At 36.3% G+C, this 17,198-nt stretch overlaps 2 protein-coding genes across 5 annotated transcripts; one reads left to right on the forward strand and one right to left on the reverse strand.

Annotated features, from left to right (window-relative positions):
- Positions 1 to 415: 415 nt before the first annotated feature.
- On the forward strand, positions 416 to 2,963 carry LOC147395556 (protein OCTOPUS-like). The gene has a single exon (XM_086451497.1). It carries the CDS (start codon positions 755 to 757, stop codon positions 2,618 to 2,620), a length of 1,866 nt encoding a protein of 621 aa, XP_086307623.1. The 5' UTR covers positions 416 to 754; the 3' UTR covers positions 2,621 to 2,963.
- A 1,858-nt stretch (positions 2,964 to 4,821) lies between these two features.
- LOC147395557 (protein NRT1/ PTR FAMILY 8.1-like) lies at positions 4,822 to 10,865 on the reverse strand. 4 transcript variants are annotated; one of them, XM_086450000.1, is made up of 5 exons: positions 10,709 to 10,865; positions 7,076 to 7,238; positions 6,754 to 6,971; positions 6,028 to 6,584; positions 4,822 to 5,947 (listed from the first exon to the last, which is right to left on the reverse strand). In XM_086450000.1, the coding sequence occupies exons 2-5, from the start codon at positions 7,179 to 7,181 to the stop codon at positions 5,119 to 5,121; spliced, it is 1,710 nt and encodes a 569-aa protein (XP_086306126.1). In that variant the 5' UTR covers positions 7,182 to 7,238; positions 10,709 to 10,865; the 3' UTR covers positions 4,822 to 5,118. The 4 variants fall into 4 exon arrangements, with proteins under 4 accessions (XP_086306126.1, XP_086306125.1, XP_086306127.1 ...); XM_086449999.1 differs by having other exon boundaries at positions 7,076 to 7,258; positions 10,709 to 10,864; XM_086450001.1 differs by having other exon boundaries at positions 7,076 to 7,245; positions 10,707 to 10,834.
- Between the last annotated feature and the right edge of the window lie 6,333 nt (positions 10,866 to 17,198).

The raw sequence follows: 17,198 nt of genomic DNA on the forward strand, positions 1-17,198 counted from the left end.
ATTTTTGTTGAGATTAGATGTTTTGAAATTGACTGATTTTTTATGAGTCATCGCCTCAATTCTAATTTCAATAAGACAAAATATGTTCAATAATTGGTTGTCAAACATGAATTTATTAAACAACAGTAAAGTTAAAGGAATATTATTGAAAAAATGAATAAAAGAGAAAAGATAATAGAATTGTAACAAGAAAAGTGTGAAGAGGAGAAACAATAAAATGGATAGTGGACATTTATACCCCCCAGCTTACCATTGTGATTATATAAATTTTTTGTTTTTTTATAATTTAAAAATATATTATTAAAATCAGTTAATAAATAGAAAATTAAAACAAATGCAATTATTTAGCCAATCCACGTGCATGTCCACAGTATAAAAGCAAACAGATAAAGAGGAGAGAGAGAAGAGAATTGCTTTTGCTTTTCTCTACTTTGTTACAGACATCTTTGAAAATCGGACGTGAAAAAGAGAGAAAAATATATACAAAAAGAAAGCGAAAGCGAAAGCGAAAGAGAGAGTGAGAGAAGGTTTTCAGTGGATTTGGATTCGTTGTGTTGTAGTTTTTTTGTTCTCTTTCTCATTCTCACTCTCACTCTCACTCTCTTGAAGCACAGCTCTCTAACATACGCAGAAGTAGTAATTGAAGGGTGCGCATTGTACCTCATCTGTAATGAATCTCACTCACACTCAGAGCTCTCTCTAATATGAGCAGAAGAAGTAATTATTGGAGGGTGCGCATAGTACATCTTCTGTTATGAATCTCGAACTACACCCACCCCAACCCCAACCTCACCGCTTCTCCACTTGTGATCGTCACCCAGACGAGAACGTCACTGGATTCTGCGCCTCATGCTTACGCGAACGCCTCGCCGGTCTAGCTCCGGCCACCATCAACACCGACGTCCACCGGAAAACTACTGCCACTGAAGCTGCCACATCTGCTCTCAAATCCATCTTTAAATCCGCCGGAGATAGAAACAAACCTTCTTCTTCTGCTTCCTCCTCGGCCTCATTCTTGCCGGAACTTCGCCGCTGCAAGTCATTTTCCGGTGGTAGAGGCGAGAGATTCTCCGGTGTATTGGAACCACAGAGGAGATCTTGTGATGTTAGGGGTCGAAATACTCTTTGGTGTCTTTTCAATCTCGATGATGATAGAAAGGGAGAGACGATTAAAGAGGGTTGGGGAGAGATTGAAGTTGAAAAAAACAGGAATTTAGGGTTTTCTGGTGTTCAAGATCCCGTCTTTGAATCAAGGGAAGAGGAGGAGGAAGAGGAGGAGGAGGAGGTGTTGGAGGAGGTGGTGGTGGAACAACAAAATGATGAAGAACTTAGGGTTTCTGAGGATGTTATTGAAGAAAGAATCCAAGAAATCGAAGAAATTGAAGAAGAGGAAGTAATGATTGATGATGAAATGAAGAAAATGAAAGATCACATAGATCTCGAATCTCAGAACAATAAGAGAAAGGGAAGTTTTTGGTTGGCTGCAACTGTTCTTAGTAAGAAATTACAAAAATGGAGGAAAAAACAGAAGATGAAGAAGAATTGCAATGGAGGGGATTCGGCAGCAATGCCGGTTAAGAAACAGGTCGGACCACAGTTCAGGGAGACTCAATCCGAGATTGCGGACTATGGGTATGGACGAAGATCTTGCGATACTGATCCAAGGTTCTCGCTTGATGCCGGTAGGATGTCGTTGGATGATCCACGATACTCGTGGGATGAACCCAGGGCTTCTTGGGATGGGTATTTGATTGGAAAGATGTTCCCTCGGATTCCTCCAATGGGTTCGGTGATTGAGGATGATCCTGTATTGGTTCCACGGTCTGATAATCAGATTCCCGTGGAAGAACCGATGAATTCGTCTCCTGGGGGGTCAGCTCAGACTAGGGATTTCTACTCGGATCCATTTCAGAGGCGAAGGAAGAGTCTTGATCGTTCAAACTCCATTAGGAAGACAGCTGAGGTTGATGAGATGAAATCGGTTTCAAATGCTAAAGTGTCCCCTGCAACTAATGAATTGTTCCATGGGACAAAGGCTTTAGTTACAGAGAGAGATTTGAGGGATTCAAATTCAAGTTCCCTTAGAGATGATCGTTCCGAGAGCTTTGAGTCGGCATTCAGAGATTCCGGTTCTGTTATTGATGGTAGAGATAGAAAGGGTTCAAAGAAATCCCGTCGGTGGAGTAAAGGATGGAACATCTGGAGTTTGATACATAAGCGTAATGGTAGCAAAAATGGGGATGAAGAGAGGTATTGTAGAGGAAATGTGATTCAGCGGTCGTTCTCGGAGTCTTGGCCAGAGCTACGGAGTTATACCAATGGAGAAGCAAAAGTGGGTGCTTTTAATAGGAGTGTCAGTTCGAGGAATTTCTCGAACAGTGGTGGTTTGTTTGGAAGTAGAAGAAGTAGTAATGGAGAGGCCAATGGGAATGGTAAGAAGAGAAGAGAAGAGATTACGTTGGAGCGGAACAGGAGTGCAAGGTATTCTCCCAACGATGTTGATAATGGCTTCCAACGGTTCAACTTGACACCATTGAGGGGAAGTAGGAAGAGTGGGTCTGGGAAGGGTAAGCCACCGAGTTCACATTCGATAGCTAGGAGCGTAATGCGATTGTATTGAATCAAATAAGGCTCATCAGGTGTTCTTCAATGTTGAAGTGTTTGAATCGAATGACCATTTTTTTGTTGTTGTTGTTGTTGTTGTTGTTGTTGTTGTCGTCGTCGTCGTCGTGTAATCACATTATCTTTATCCATATATATTTCTTGTTGTTAGTTAGATAAAATCATTGTGGCCATAACAAGGCTTTTCGTGTTTGATTAATGTGAAAATAATGAGAATATCAACATTTTCTTGTCTAGAATCATGTTATTATTAGCATATTGGGTTATTTATTTATTTATTTAGGATGTATGCTGTTTTGATGGAAGAAATCTAATCAATGAATGCTATAAGATTGCGTATCTTTTCAAACCCATTTACCCAATCATCGAAATGGTTTTAGATCAAATTGAATGGTGAAGCAAGGTCAATTCAACTGACCTAAATTTTGGCTAAGGCTTTGGAGATGGTAGTGATGTTTCTATGAAAATATATCTAAATATTTCAATTTTCTTAGGTTCATTACTAGCATATTTCCATTTTCATGAATGAGTTTGGATGTAATCGGAAGGGCTGGGACATGAACAGAGTGAGATGCTCATATGGTTGAGATTTACAAGTTTTACAGCACTTGGTATGATAGTTGGATTACATCTTGTAGGGTCTTCCATATGTAATGAAATTGTACAAGTTTTTATTCCCCACTAAATACTAGGACTATCTACCCCATTTCTGGTCTGACATTGAGTTCATATGGATCCATTTTCATTGATTGGGTTACTGCAATTTGGATTGGGGTTGTTGCTTGCTCTTTCGATTCTCTAATAGTGGGTTCATTTTGTATACTCTTCCATAAGAGTAGAAGACACCCCAACAAGTATTGTGATAGGCTCAGTAAAGGAATCTGTCTTCATCGACGATCATATGTGGAAAACTACACACAAGGGCCTTAGTGTGCTACCATGTTAAATTTATTTTTCTAAAGGTATTAAATTGGAATTTATGAGCTATGGTGGATTGGGACTTGGAATAGGTTATTTTCCATGGATAAGCTTGGAATGTGGTCACTCTCCAAGGCGTATTGTAATTTTCGGAGTCCTGTAATGGTAGCATCTCGTTTCTCATGGCCACAGAAAATCAGTGGCCAAAGAGTTTTTCTTTCTTTTATTCCTTTTTTTACCGCATTTGGTGTGATTACTACAGGAATCAAACTTGAAAAACTATTAATTCCATATTCTCCTCCCAACATACCTAAGGAGACAAAAATTCAAGAAAAATACCAACATCTGTAGGCGTCGAACTTACATCAATAGCCAAAAAAAATTTTAAAAATTACCTTTCGACCAAGAAACATACATGTTGTCACTTTTAAGTCATTGATTAAGCCTTCAGATAAAGAAAAAGAAAATTGTACCTCTGCAAGCCAAAGAGTAAAAGACTTGATTTATGAATGAGGAAATCTAAGCACAGACCAACATTTTCTAATGTTCACTGTCAACCTATTGCACAGACCAACATTTTCTAAGGTCAAACACATTGCTTAGTAAATATGCTTTGTATGCATTTGGAAGGGAAGCATTTCAAGGCAAGCTTCAAATAACCCTTAATTCCATATGGATTCATTTTCAAAAATCTTGAGACTTTTCAGCTTCTTCATGACTAAGAAACCTTCTTCTTCCGTATCTTAAAATCTCCAACTCAAGAAAGGGTGACCCAAATTAAATTGAAGCCTAAATGTTCGATGTAGTTGTGAATCTTGGAGAGGCACAGGAATGATTGTGAATCGATTCACCTTTTCACCTTCACGATCATTTCTATAATTTCTGTCTTCAAGCCGAGTGATTTTGTAGGTGTCCGACAGTGCTTTGGCATCTAAGGATTCTATGGGTTTGAACTATAAATCAAACCATCAGAATCCAACAGGAGTGGCAGTAGAGACCATAAGGGATCTCACTTTCTTGACAGATTGTCTTGCGGTTCTTATTTAATTTTTAAAAAGATCAGAATATATGCAGCCACATTTCTCCTAAAAAAAATTCACATTCTCAGAACACATGATATTTCCAATATCAAAAAGCTCTCGAGACATGGTTTGAAAAACAGTTAAAATGGTCATTTACTGCAACTGCCCGCTTAAGCATAACTGCTCGAACCATCTGGATCAAACCCACATTATACTTTCTCAAAAATTAAATAGACAGCTTGGGCTAATTGCAGTAAAATTATGAGAAGAAGAAACATTTGGAGACGATTATATATATTTTGGTGAAGTAAAATACAGAAGTCATTATTTCAATAACTTCCTTGTGCCAAGCCCGACACTTCAGTCTAAGTGGAAATTAAAAGACACAGCCCAGAAAAATTTACAGAGCACTTAAATCACCAAGACAAGTAAGAGAAACTAAAGAGTACATAAACACCAGTACAAGCTACAACAAAATCTAACCTTCCACACAAACAATGCTGACTCACTTCATCATTTATGCGACACATTTATGTGTCACAATATGCAGCGGCCATCAACGAAGGGTACCCACAGACTTCTTATATGTGTACCACTTTGCAATGAAGATATAAATGATCAAGTTCAACACACTGAGTATAGCCAAGAGAAAGTAAAAGTAATGGAGGTGACCCCTGTTCAAATTGTCAGGGATCCAACCGAGCTTCCCATTCTTTGTTGTCACATCTGTAACAATGGTAACAAGTAGAGTACTCAAGTAGTTTCCCAACGCGACAGTTGTGAGTGATAGAGCTGAGCACAAACTCCGCATGGCATCTGGTGCTTGCTCATAGAAAAACTCCAACTGTCCAATGAAGGTAAAGACTTCTGCACACCCTATAATGAAGTATTGTGGAATCTGCCAAAATATCGACATGGGTACGTGCTTAAGATCATAATAGTCATGTCTTCTTACCATGCGAAGCCTTACGAGCTCCAAAACACCAGCAACAACCATGGCAAAAATGGAGATAAAAAGACCAATGCCCATTCGTTGGAGTTGTGTGAAACCATTTTTGTGGCCAGTGAACTTTCTAGCGTATGGGACAATAATACGATCGTAGACAGGGACCCAAAAGATGACACTAAGAGTGTCGAAGATGGAGAGAGATGCCGAGGGGATCTCAAATTTCCGCAAGTAAATGTCCATGCTGGTTCCTTGTAAAACAAACAAGGTTCCCATCTGACCATATACAGTGGCGAAGATGATGCCCGTGGCCCATATAGGAAGCAAACGTACAATGGACTTGAGCTCCTCAACTTGGGTCACTGTGCATAGCTTCCATGGATTTACTGCACCCTTTATGTGATCAGTTTGTGTCTCTACAGCTGCCTTGTCAAAGAAACTGAGCGTAACAAACAACATTAGTTAAGGACACAATAGCAATTGGTTACTAACCTTGGCTTAAAGACATATTTTACTTACGTTAACGTTTTTGAATGATCAATCTTGCGACTGCCTTTGACAACGGACTCCGCATCTGCAGTCTCATACAGAAGAGACTTGTCAGCAGGAACTTCAACTCGAAATTTCCTAAAGGATGCGACCAAGACTTGGAATATACGTGTCAGGGGACTGCCTCCAGGTTTCTGGTTTCGGAACAACCGCGTGCCAGAGAAGAAACTAATTACTGCAATTGCCATTGCAACAGCAGGGATGCCAAAACCCCATCCCCACCCCACATTCATTTGTATCCATACCAACACAGAACCAGCGATGAGTGCCCCAATGTTGATTGAAAAATAGAACCAGTTGAAGAAAGAACTCTTATGTTTCTTCTCAGCCTCATCGGTATCATCAAACTGATCTGCACCAAAGGATGAGACACAGGGCTTAATCCCTCCTGTCCCAAGAGCGATTGTGTAAAGTGCTACAAAGAACAATGCACTTTGCCCTGCTGTTGGGTGGCAAACACCTGTCGTCTCGTCACAGCTCGGCTTTAGTCCATGGACAGATGCCGACACTGTTAACAATGTCATCCCCTACAACCATTTAAGATATTTCAATATTTTTAGCAAAGTATAGTGCATGTCAGACAAAACATGGTTTAATAACTTGTTCAAATGCTCACAGAACTCAATCAAGTGCTTGGCCAAGTTGAGTTCCAAGTATTTGAATGTTGAACATGAATTATATTTGAACCAATCTTACAAAAACATAGATGATCGAGAAAATAGCAATTGTCCAATATCTTCCCAAATAGGCATCAGCTATAAATGCTCCGATCAACGGTGTGATATAGCAAGTTCCAGACCAATTTGAAACATTATTGGCTGCTACAACATTGTGTTGGTTGAGTCGAGTCTTAAAGTAAAGCACTAGATTTGTGCTCATTCCATAGTATGCCAATCTTTCACAACATTCGTTGCCTGTGGGACATCAAAGTGTTAGTCATCTCATGTCAATCAAACTTCAGAAAGCAATGTGAGAGGGATAAATATAGGTAGTATGGAGACGATTCATAGATGGGTACCTAGGATATAAGGGCAAGCCCACCAGGTTCCTGTTTTCTTCTTGTTTGCTGGATTTTTACGATAATCTACTGTCCCATCTTTAGTGTAGATATCTTCTTCTGCCATGGCTTTAGCTGCGATAAACTTGTTTTGATTTTTTGTTCTGATGTCTCAAGAAGATACCTATATTTGACATACAAGACCTGTGATTGGTATATTGGTTACTGATCATATTATCATTTTGGATTTGGTTTAATTTCATCATCCAATGAAACTAAACTAGATCACACTTGGTCATTAAAGTACCCAAGTTTTGAGAACACACTTAACCATTGGGATGAAAACAAATTTCCCAAAAAATAAATTACATTTGGAACTGAAAGTATGCACAAATAGGTCATAAACGATCACACTAGCACAATCAAAATGAAGATACAGAACCGATTATGGGAAGGAAAGAAGCTGATAACACAGAGCTAGCAATGGAAACACAGGGTAAGAATTTTATGTGCACATGAAATTCCAAAATATTTACATAAAGGTACCAAGGTTCATCTTGTAAATGCTTTCTCAAGTTATGGAAAGAAAATTGATAGAGCCAAAAATTATCTTTTAAGATTCCTACACGCTTTTGGGAGGGAAACTGTACATTCAAGTGTCTCAGTACACCATGAACAAACTACTACTTGAATTAACAAGTAAAATACAAAGTAACAGAAGAAAATTAGTCTCACAACGTTACTTTCTACAAAAATTAAAATAAATTATTGACCACATTTCATCCTTGTTCAACCAAAAATCCATAATTGATGCATTCCTGAAAGAAATAATCATTGAGTATAAAAATTATGCGAAAGGTAGTCTAACCTATACGAAAAGGGGATCTTCCAAATCAAGCACATATTACTTAATAATGTCAAAGATCTAGAAATATAAGTAGACACCTTCCCAAAATATATTAAACATTCAAAACCAAAAGAATCAGACAAGGGTCTGCGGAATAAATATAATGAAATTCTCATTTCCAAGTAGGCAGATCATTCAAAGGTTATAAAGAATGGCACAAAGGGTTTAACTCAGCAGTTTGTTAAAAATTAACAGAACTCTTAACACTGTTTTATTTTAATCTGACAGTGGAAAGCTAAAAAAAAAACTCAAAATTGACCTGAAATAAAATTTTACAATAACCAGGAAAGAAATTCTCCACTTCAAAGAACCACTAGAATGAAGTCTTCAAATCCATTAAAGACACAGAGAAGAAAAGTGCATCAAACAGAACGATTTCTTGAACAAGTGACTAATAAATTAGATAAAATCAATACTGCAAACACCCAAAAATTTTAAAGAAAGAAAGGCACATATTGAACTTCAATACAACAAAAAATATCTCCATACTTTTCACAACCTTCGCATAAGCAGATTTTTGTTTACAATTGGCAAATTTGACTACACAAACCAATCAAAAAACATGAAAAGATTTTTTGCTAGATGAAATCATCATAAAAATAGGAGAAACTACTCACTGTCATGAAGTCCACAATTGAAGAAACCGAAGTGCAACCAATTTAAGCCCAATGTTTTTTTTTTTTTCCCTTAGCCAATAAAGACAATAAAACCCATTTAACAGATTGCAACTTCTAAGAAACTACTTGAAAAGCAGTATATGTAACACATATGATGATGGGGTTCTTGTGGCTCATCCATGTTCATCCCAAGGACCAGTTCACCAACCACAATGGGCCCTACCCACTATCATATTAGGACTTCTTGACATACGTGTAGGGACCATGGAGTCCATAATAACTTAGACCATTTGTATCTTTCGTATCAAAAGATCCATAGAGATATTGAGGTCAATGGAAGAAAGATCCATCATCCATCCCATAAAAGAAAAATCTAAGTCTGTATCATTCCAAAGATTCTAGTTGAATAGTCAAAATAAAACAGTGGGCAATAACCGTCCTCAACTCAGAAGTCAAAACTGCCAAGCTTCAATTGAAAGCTACAAAAATAAAATCAAGAGTGCTGATTTTTTAACTTAACCTAACAGGCGGACTCAAAACTCACTCACGTAGCATGGGCAAAGAACCGTAGATTCTGTCTCTCGGGATAAACAACCGACCTGCCATCTGCAATTGTGTATCCTGAGCGAAAGAATCTATGATTCATTGCACATGACACCTGAGTGAATTTTTGAGTCCAGCTGTCAGTTGAGTTAAAAAAATCATTAGTCTAAAATCAAACATTGGACCCACTAACAGCCAATAACAGCTTTTTTTTTTTTTTTTTTTTTTTTTTGACTTATTACTATAGGGTACCTATCATATACATCAGGGAATTAGGTTGCAATTCTACACTCTGTCTCCTTTTTATGACATGTGCCATCATTTTTTTAGGGACCGCTGAACCTCAATGGGGCCAGGAGAAAGACTGCCCCTTAAAGACCTGAATTGGCCAAATCTAGATCCCACCATCAGGGACTTGGGTCGAGCTCAGGCCGAGGTCGAGATTTTTGAGTTTAATAAAATTAATAATTATATTTTCATAAAAAGATATACTCCTTTTCGTTGAAAAAAAAAAAAAAATTATGCATCACAACTTACCACAGAATGAGCTTAAAAACAAGCCATCCATGAGTTACTGATCTCATTAAAAACAAATTTAGCAGTCTTAAATAATAATAAATTAATTAATTAAAAAAAAAAAAAAAGGGGTATGATTAAGTCTTATTCCAGCCTAGATTAATGGGGCTGAAATATTTTGAACTTGACCCCATCGTTGTGGGCTCCACAACAAGGCCCTAACTCCTTTTATGGACGGACCTGGTTAATGGGCCAGGGCCTTTGTCCTAATATTTCTCTACACGGTTGGAACTTGGAACCCTACTTCCAGTCTCCATTTTGTGTTCCCATTCATTCGAGCCCAGCCGACAAGATTTCCTAGTTAGAATTAAAAAAAATAAAATATATGACTGTAAACTTCCCTGCGTTTCACACTGTGCTGACGTGGAGGTGGGCACAGAACCATAGATTCTTCACTCGTGTCTCGAAGAAAAAGTATCTATGGTTCCGTAAAAACATCCACGTGAGTTCAGTGTGAAACGCAGTGAAGTCGACAGTCACTTCAGTATTTTCCAATAAATTAACATTTCGGGATGATCCCAACCATCAAATCTGAGATAAAAGAGAATCTCAATCGACGAGACGAACAGATTAGCAGGAAATTGTAGGCTTCATGGATTAGAAAATTATACATCCACAGAAACACACAAAGAACGGGAGAGATTTTTAAAAAAAAAAAAAAAAAACTTACTGTAAAATATAGCTAAAATAGATGAATTACTGAAAATTGTCGATCAAGCATCTCAAACTCCTCAAAATCTAAAACATAGTGAAACATTTGCAGGAAATCGTAAGCTTTATGAAATTAGAAAATTATAAATCCTCCGATACACACACACACACACGCACGCACGCAGAGAGAGAGAAACGGAGATTTTAAAGAAGAATTACTGAAAATTTTCGATCGAGCCTCTCAATCTCCTCAAAATCGAAAACATAGTGAAACACAAACAGATATATATGTAGGAAATTGTGAAGCTTCATCGCATTAGACAAAAACAAAAACAAAAAACAAAAAAACAAAATTCTCACCTCGATTCACACAAGAATCATCGCTGACTTTTCGATTCTCTCTCCTTTTAATCGAATCCCTAACGAAGCTTTTAAAGAAGAATCTGCTTGTGTCTGCGTGCGTGAGTAAGAGAAGGGTTGTTGCTGGACAACTGGTCGTTGTATTCAAGAAACAATATGCCTCAACTCCCATTTTATAAAGCCAACTAGAACTAAGAAGGTTCTTATCACCGCTATATAATATATAAAATTTGTGACGAAAATACCCCTATATTTGAATATTAATATAACAGGCCACATTCCACTATTTTAAATTAATCGAAAATTTTAATATCAAAATGATTTAATTAATCTGCTGGATTTAACAAGATGGCATCTTGTTTGTAGCACCTAGGGGTGTCTATCGGTCGGTTGCGATTTGATTCCAAGTTGTTCTAAAATAAATGGAATTGGAATCATCAAAATACACGGGTACCCAAATTTTTTGTGCCATCGCGAGATAAGTATTCATAAGTAGTAGAAACTAGAAATTGTAGATCTAATAAGGTACCCAATGGGTGGGTATCGAGTATTTGTAGGGTTGATTCTGGTTCTAAAGGTCTCATACCCAATATTAGAATTAATAATTATTGGAACTGATGTTTTATTTGAACTTCATTTTTGAAAATATATATATGGAATGAAATATATGTCGATCTTTTACACCTTTGTTTTACGATAGAAGCTAACTTACATTGCAATAATTTGTCTCCAATGAATGCATTTAGCAGTTTAAAAGTAATATAAAAAAAAAATTAAAAATCCAATCTTAAAAAATTGTGCCAAATGCATTTATAAATAATTAAAATTGAGGACTAATTAAATTAATTGAAGTAAACAACACACAATCTCACAATTAAAATACAAAATTCAATAATTGGGATAAAACAGGTGGATATGTGTGTATCCCTAAGATACTTTCGAGTTTTGTGCTTTAATGATTGAAATTTAGTATTATTATTCTTACATAACCTTGAAAATTGACTTTCCTACCCAAAAAAAAAAAAATTTCTTTCAAAATTTTTATTTTATTATCGAAAATACATTCAAATGCTTTTGTTTTCAAGGTGTATTTAATTGTTCTTATTCTTATTAATATTAGATAATTGTTATTGTTAGACCAACTTTTGTTAATGCCACACCATCGATGTATAATTCTTAAGGAATTTGTGTGCTATTAACAAAAGTTGGTGTGGTAATAATAGCTCTATTATTATTATTATTATTATTATTTTGATTTTAAATGGATCAATATCTTATATTTGATCACAAACCAAAGTGTGTAATTAAGCACCCGTTGAAGGGGAGAGGGCTATTTTTTCTTTTTCTTACCACAGACAAAAGATCACCAATCACCGTGCTTTGCACGCAAATCAAAGTCCCATTAAATAAACAACGAAAAGTCTCATTCTCATTGGACTGAAAAGTAAAACTGTAATAATGATGGAAATCAGGTGTTAATTTTAAAATCAGTAACTTATTAAATTATTATCTCTCTGCAAAGCCACATACGTAAAGTAGAAGGTGAGACATTTATGGGGATGACGTGCTCCACTTGGATGGGCACACCTTCTTAGGAAAGTGGAGTAACTACGCCGGAACTGAAGACTCTATTTTTAGCGTGGGGTGAGACTCCGCTACTAAATGCCATGGACAAGCTTTTCAGTTTTGAATTTTCAACTTCAACCATTATAAGCAAAATTCTGCTACTTTTTTTCCACACAACCCATGTGATTGATTGAAGAATCATAGCCATCTATTATTTACTTGATTTTGATCATCAAATCATGATGATGGAATTGTTATGTTTGTCATCCTTCATCTATAAACAGTCTTGTTTCTACAATACTTTCGAAATTTATGATTAGGGTTGCCAATGGGCATGTTTTGATCAAGGTTTAAATGAGCCCTAATCGAGTCGTAAATATGTGGGCTGTATCGTAGTTAGGCTTAAGTTGGCTAAGCTTGAGCCTGGCCCTAATGGGTTTAGAATGGATTCGATTAGATTGAATTTTGAACCTTAGAAATATAAATGCGTGTGCCTTTTGAAATCGTTTACCATGTATCATTTGGTATTATTCTTTTTCAAAGTAGGGGTCCAACCTCCATCTTATTCGAAACAGACCAGAAATGAGTGTAAACTTATTATTTCCTAACATGTTTTATTTAATATTTGTTACAAAATTACTCCATGGCGTGCGCACACACATACACACTCATATAACACGATCACTTAAGTCGTGTATTTTCGAGTGAACTCAATTGAATCAAATCAAATTGATTGGATTTTTTTGATTTTATTATTTATTTATTTATTTATTATTATTATTATTATTATTATTATTATTTTGGGGGGGGGGGGGGGGGGGTCAAGTCACAAACTTAATTGATCAAGTTATTCGATTATATATATAATGTAGTGGTGTTGTTTACCTTCAAATCACATACACCTCAAGATCAATCTGTGGCTAAGCATAAAATATTTTCTTAGGATATGTTTGATTGCATGGAAAGTCACTTTCCATGGAATTTGAAATCCATGAAAAATTAGTTGTGGAAAATAGGTAGGATTGGAAAATCAAATTCCATTGTTTGATTTCACTTGGATAAAATTATGAAAAAATATGAGAAAAAAGAAGAAGAAGAGAAGGAGGAAGAAGATGAGAGGAGGGGAGAGGAGGAAGAAGATGAGAGGAGGGGAGAGGAAGAAGAAGATGACGAGGAAAAGGGAGGGGGGAGGATGTGGTGACGGTGGCGGCGGTGACGATGGCGACGGTGGTGACGACGGAGGTAAGTGAGGAAGATGGGGGAGAACATAGTGGTAGTGGTGGCGGAGGAGGTGAGGGATGGAGAAGAAGAAAAAGAAGAAGAGAGAGAGAGAGAAGGTGGTCGAAGAGGGAGCCGACGATGACGATGGTGACGATGGCGATGACGACGACGGCGAGATTAGTGTAATGGTGGTGGTGGTGATGGTGGTGGTGGTAGGAAAGAATTGAAGATGGAAAATATGGTTGGATTTCATTTTCCCACCCATATGGGTGGGAAAGTGAAATCCATGATTTAGTAGACTTTTTGAATGGGGTGGAAAATGAATTTCCATTTCCATGTGCAATCAAACACTTGAAAAATGTCATTTTCCATGGAAATTGATTTTCCACCCTATTTTACATGTGCAATCAAACATACCCTTAGTGTTTTAGTTTAAGTGGGAGATGCCTACACAATGTGGAAAAAGCCCATATTCGACGGTTCAAGGCTGTTGAATTTCATAAAATTTGATAGACTAAGGGGTCACATTCGTGTCACATTTTTCATTATCAAATTTCTTTTTTCGACGAGTCGAAATCGTTAAATTAATGGAGGATGGGAGAAATTTGACGGCTCTAAACCGTCAAATTTGGGGGAACATCAAGAATTTTAATGGTCATGGACTATCAAAAATTTATGGGCCTTGACTCATAAAATATTCTTGTTGAATTTTATAATTTTCACATAGTGGTATCTTGTATGTGCAATGTGGGTAATTCAGTAGTTTGGAGAACTAACTTTGAATTAATAGGAGATTAAATTGTGATGGGTAGTTACGGTTTTTATTATTTAACTCTTTACAAAACTTGCCGAGAAAATATTATAAAAGTTCTATTTTGATTTGAAGACTAACCATCTCAAATTTAATTTTAAAGGTCTGATCTCCCTCAAATGAGATCAAATCTATCTTTTCTCTCTCTTTTTTCTTATTTTTATGTTATCTAAATATTAGGAACGGAACACAAGATGATCTCTTTTCATATGATATCATCTTGACATATGTATGACCGAGATCCTAAACACATTTTACCCCACATATATATATATATATATATATAAAATATTTAGTTGAAGAAAAAAAGGTTTTTGATGATGATGAATGGTGTGAAGTCAACAAGAATTTTTTTTTTTTCTGTGTGCTTTCAAACTATTATCTGTGCAAATGGTAAAATATTTTGCATTTTCAATGATTTGTGCTTTCCTAAGCATATTCCAAGTACGGTTTTTGTAGTAGAAATATGATATAAAATGCCAATGATTTCATTTTCTTCCTTTATGTGATTAGTCCTGTGTTTGTCTTCTTCTACTTTTAATTTTACGCTGAAATAATAAAATTCAAGAACTAATATTCCTCTCAGACCATGTGCACATGGAAAGTAAAGCCCACAAAAAAAAATGATTTCTCTTGAAAAACGTAATTTTTAGATGTATAAATGAGTATTTTCTCTAAGATTCATTTTTATAATACTTGAAGAAAAATATAATATGTCAAGATGTAGGGACATCGTTGGATGTGTGAATACGAGATTAAGTTTGATTAAAGTTGGAATTAGTCACTTTCAGTGTGGAAACTTTGAATGATTTGTGAGGCGTGAACAAAAAATAGTCATTCTCAAGTAAACAAAAGAAGCACTTTCAAAATAGGGTCCACATTTCACTTTCAATCTGTTTTAGTGCTTCTTTAATCTAAAGCATCCCTCCAAAATTGGGTTATTTCTTTAATTATATATTCAATTTTTGGAGTTATTTGTTATTTAAATCATACCGATCTTGAATTTTATATATTTTTTCCAATAGTTTGAACTTAGAGATGACGATCCTATGAGAAATGATTGGCAAGGCAAGTGGGGCTTTGCCGGTAGAGAGGCCTAGGAGAGAGGTAATTGGCAAGGCACCGGCCCATGCCTGTGGGACTAATCGCACCTCAACACACCCCCGCAAGAGTGAGTCAGACTGGGCAAAGCACGTGTTGACATGAACTGAATGACATGAAAGAGAGAAAGAATTGCTTTAATACGATGATAAATTTAAGGGTTCAATTTGAAACCAATTGACAATGAATGAAGATGCCCAAGAACTTATGGGACTACCCTCAATATCTAAGGTGTGGAGGATGCTAATTCTTAGTTAGGGTTGTAAAAATGGGTTCGGCTAGGCCAGGTTTATTTTGGGCTGATCTGACACAGAATTCTAAACTTGAGTTTGACCATAACATGAAGTATGGATCGAGCTTGGTTTGGGCCTATAAATGTAATTTATATATATATTTATATAGGGTCAGGTTCAAGGGCCATGTGAGAAAACATGTAAGAAAACTTTCGTTTTTCAAAATAAGGGTTAGAGGTTTTGGATTGAGCTGATTTTTTGCAAGGATGGTCACTATGATGAGAGGATCATCCTCACAAAAAATCAGCTCAATCAGAAACTTCTAAATCCATCAAAAGTGATTTACAAATTAGTGATAAAAATTGAAAAAAAATCGACGGTCCACATTCTAAATCACTTTTAATGGGGTTAGAAGCTTCAGATTGGGCTGATTTTTTTTTTTTGGATGATCTTCCCATCATAGAGATCATCCTCACAAAAAATCAGCTCAATCTAAAATTTCTAACCCATATTTTAAAATTTTATTTACCGCCGAAAGTTTTCTTACATGTTTTCTCACATGGCCCTTGAACCTGACCCATTTATATATATATATATATATATATATATATATATATATATATATATATATATATATATATATATATATATATATATATAGATAGAGAGAGAGAGAGAGAGAGAGAGAGATTCTATTGCCACGCCAACTTTTGCTAATGCCACTCCAATTCATAAGAAAATCACCAAAGAATTGGCACACATCTTGGGAAGAAACTCATTAATTCTTTATAGATACTGATAAGTGTGATTTGTTTTATTTCCTTTTCTTCTTAAGAAGCAAAATTTTGATCAAAATTATCAAACTGAAAATCATGTTTGATGTTTGTAACCAGACATGATTATGGACAATTTTGCACTAAATAATAATAAATGTACTACTCGGGCCGAGCTTCAAAAAGGCCAGTCGTAGGCCTCTGGACCTATTCAACTTTGGATTGGATTTTTGAGTTTTGTACCCATGGGCTTTTTTACATTCCTAACTGACCCCCAACCCCCACTTTTGGATTCAAATGTCATTTGCTTATGCACTTGGCCCACCCAGACTCATAATATTTTTGATGGGCTCAACCTCAACCATGTTGAGTCTTAGCCCATGGGCTTTTTTTTGCATTACTACAATACCCCACTTTTGGGTTCAAATATTATTTGCTTATGGACGTGACCGGCCCGTACTCATGATACTTTTGGCGGGCTAAAGTAATACTTCTGGGCCTGTGTCTGTAAAATCATGTTTGGGAGTAGACTATGGTCAACCTTAAATTGGGTTGCAAAAAGAACTGTTTCCAAACATTATAGTTATTGAAGCCAAACTAACTAAGATGATGGATACCCCTTATCTAGCCACTACGGCTGTCAATGGATCGGGTCAGGATTTGATCGCGATGGATTTGGGACCAATCCAATAAGTGAATTGAATCGGACCTAGGACTGATTCGACAAGTATTGTATTAGATTTTAAAGGATCTCAATATTAGTATCCAAAATCAATCCAATAACA

The sequence above is a fragment of the Akebia trifoliata genome, chromosome 8, assembly GCF_017979445.1.
Source record: "Akebia trifoliata isolate Shusen 1 chromosome 8, ASM1797944v1, whole genome shotgun sequence".
Taxonomy (NCBI): Eukaryota; Viridiplantae; Streptophyta; class Magnoliopsida; order Ranunculales; family Lardizabalaceae; genus Akebia; species Akebia trifoliata.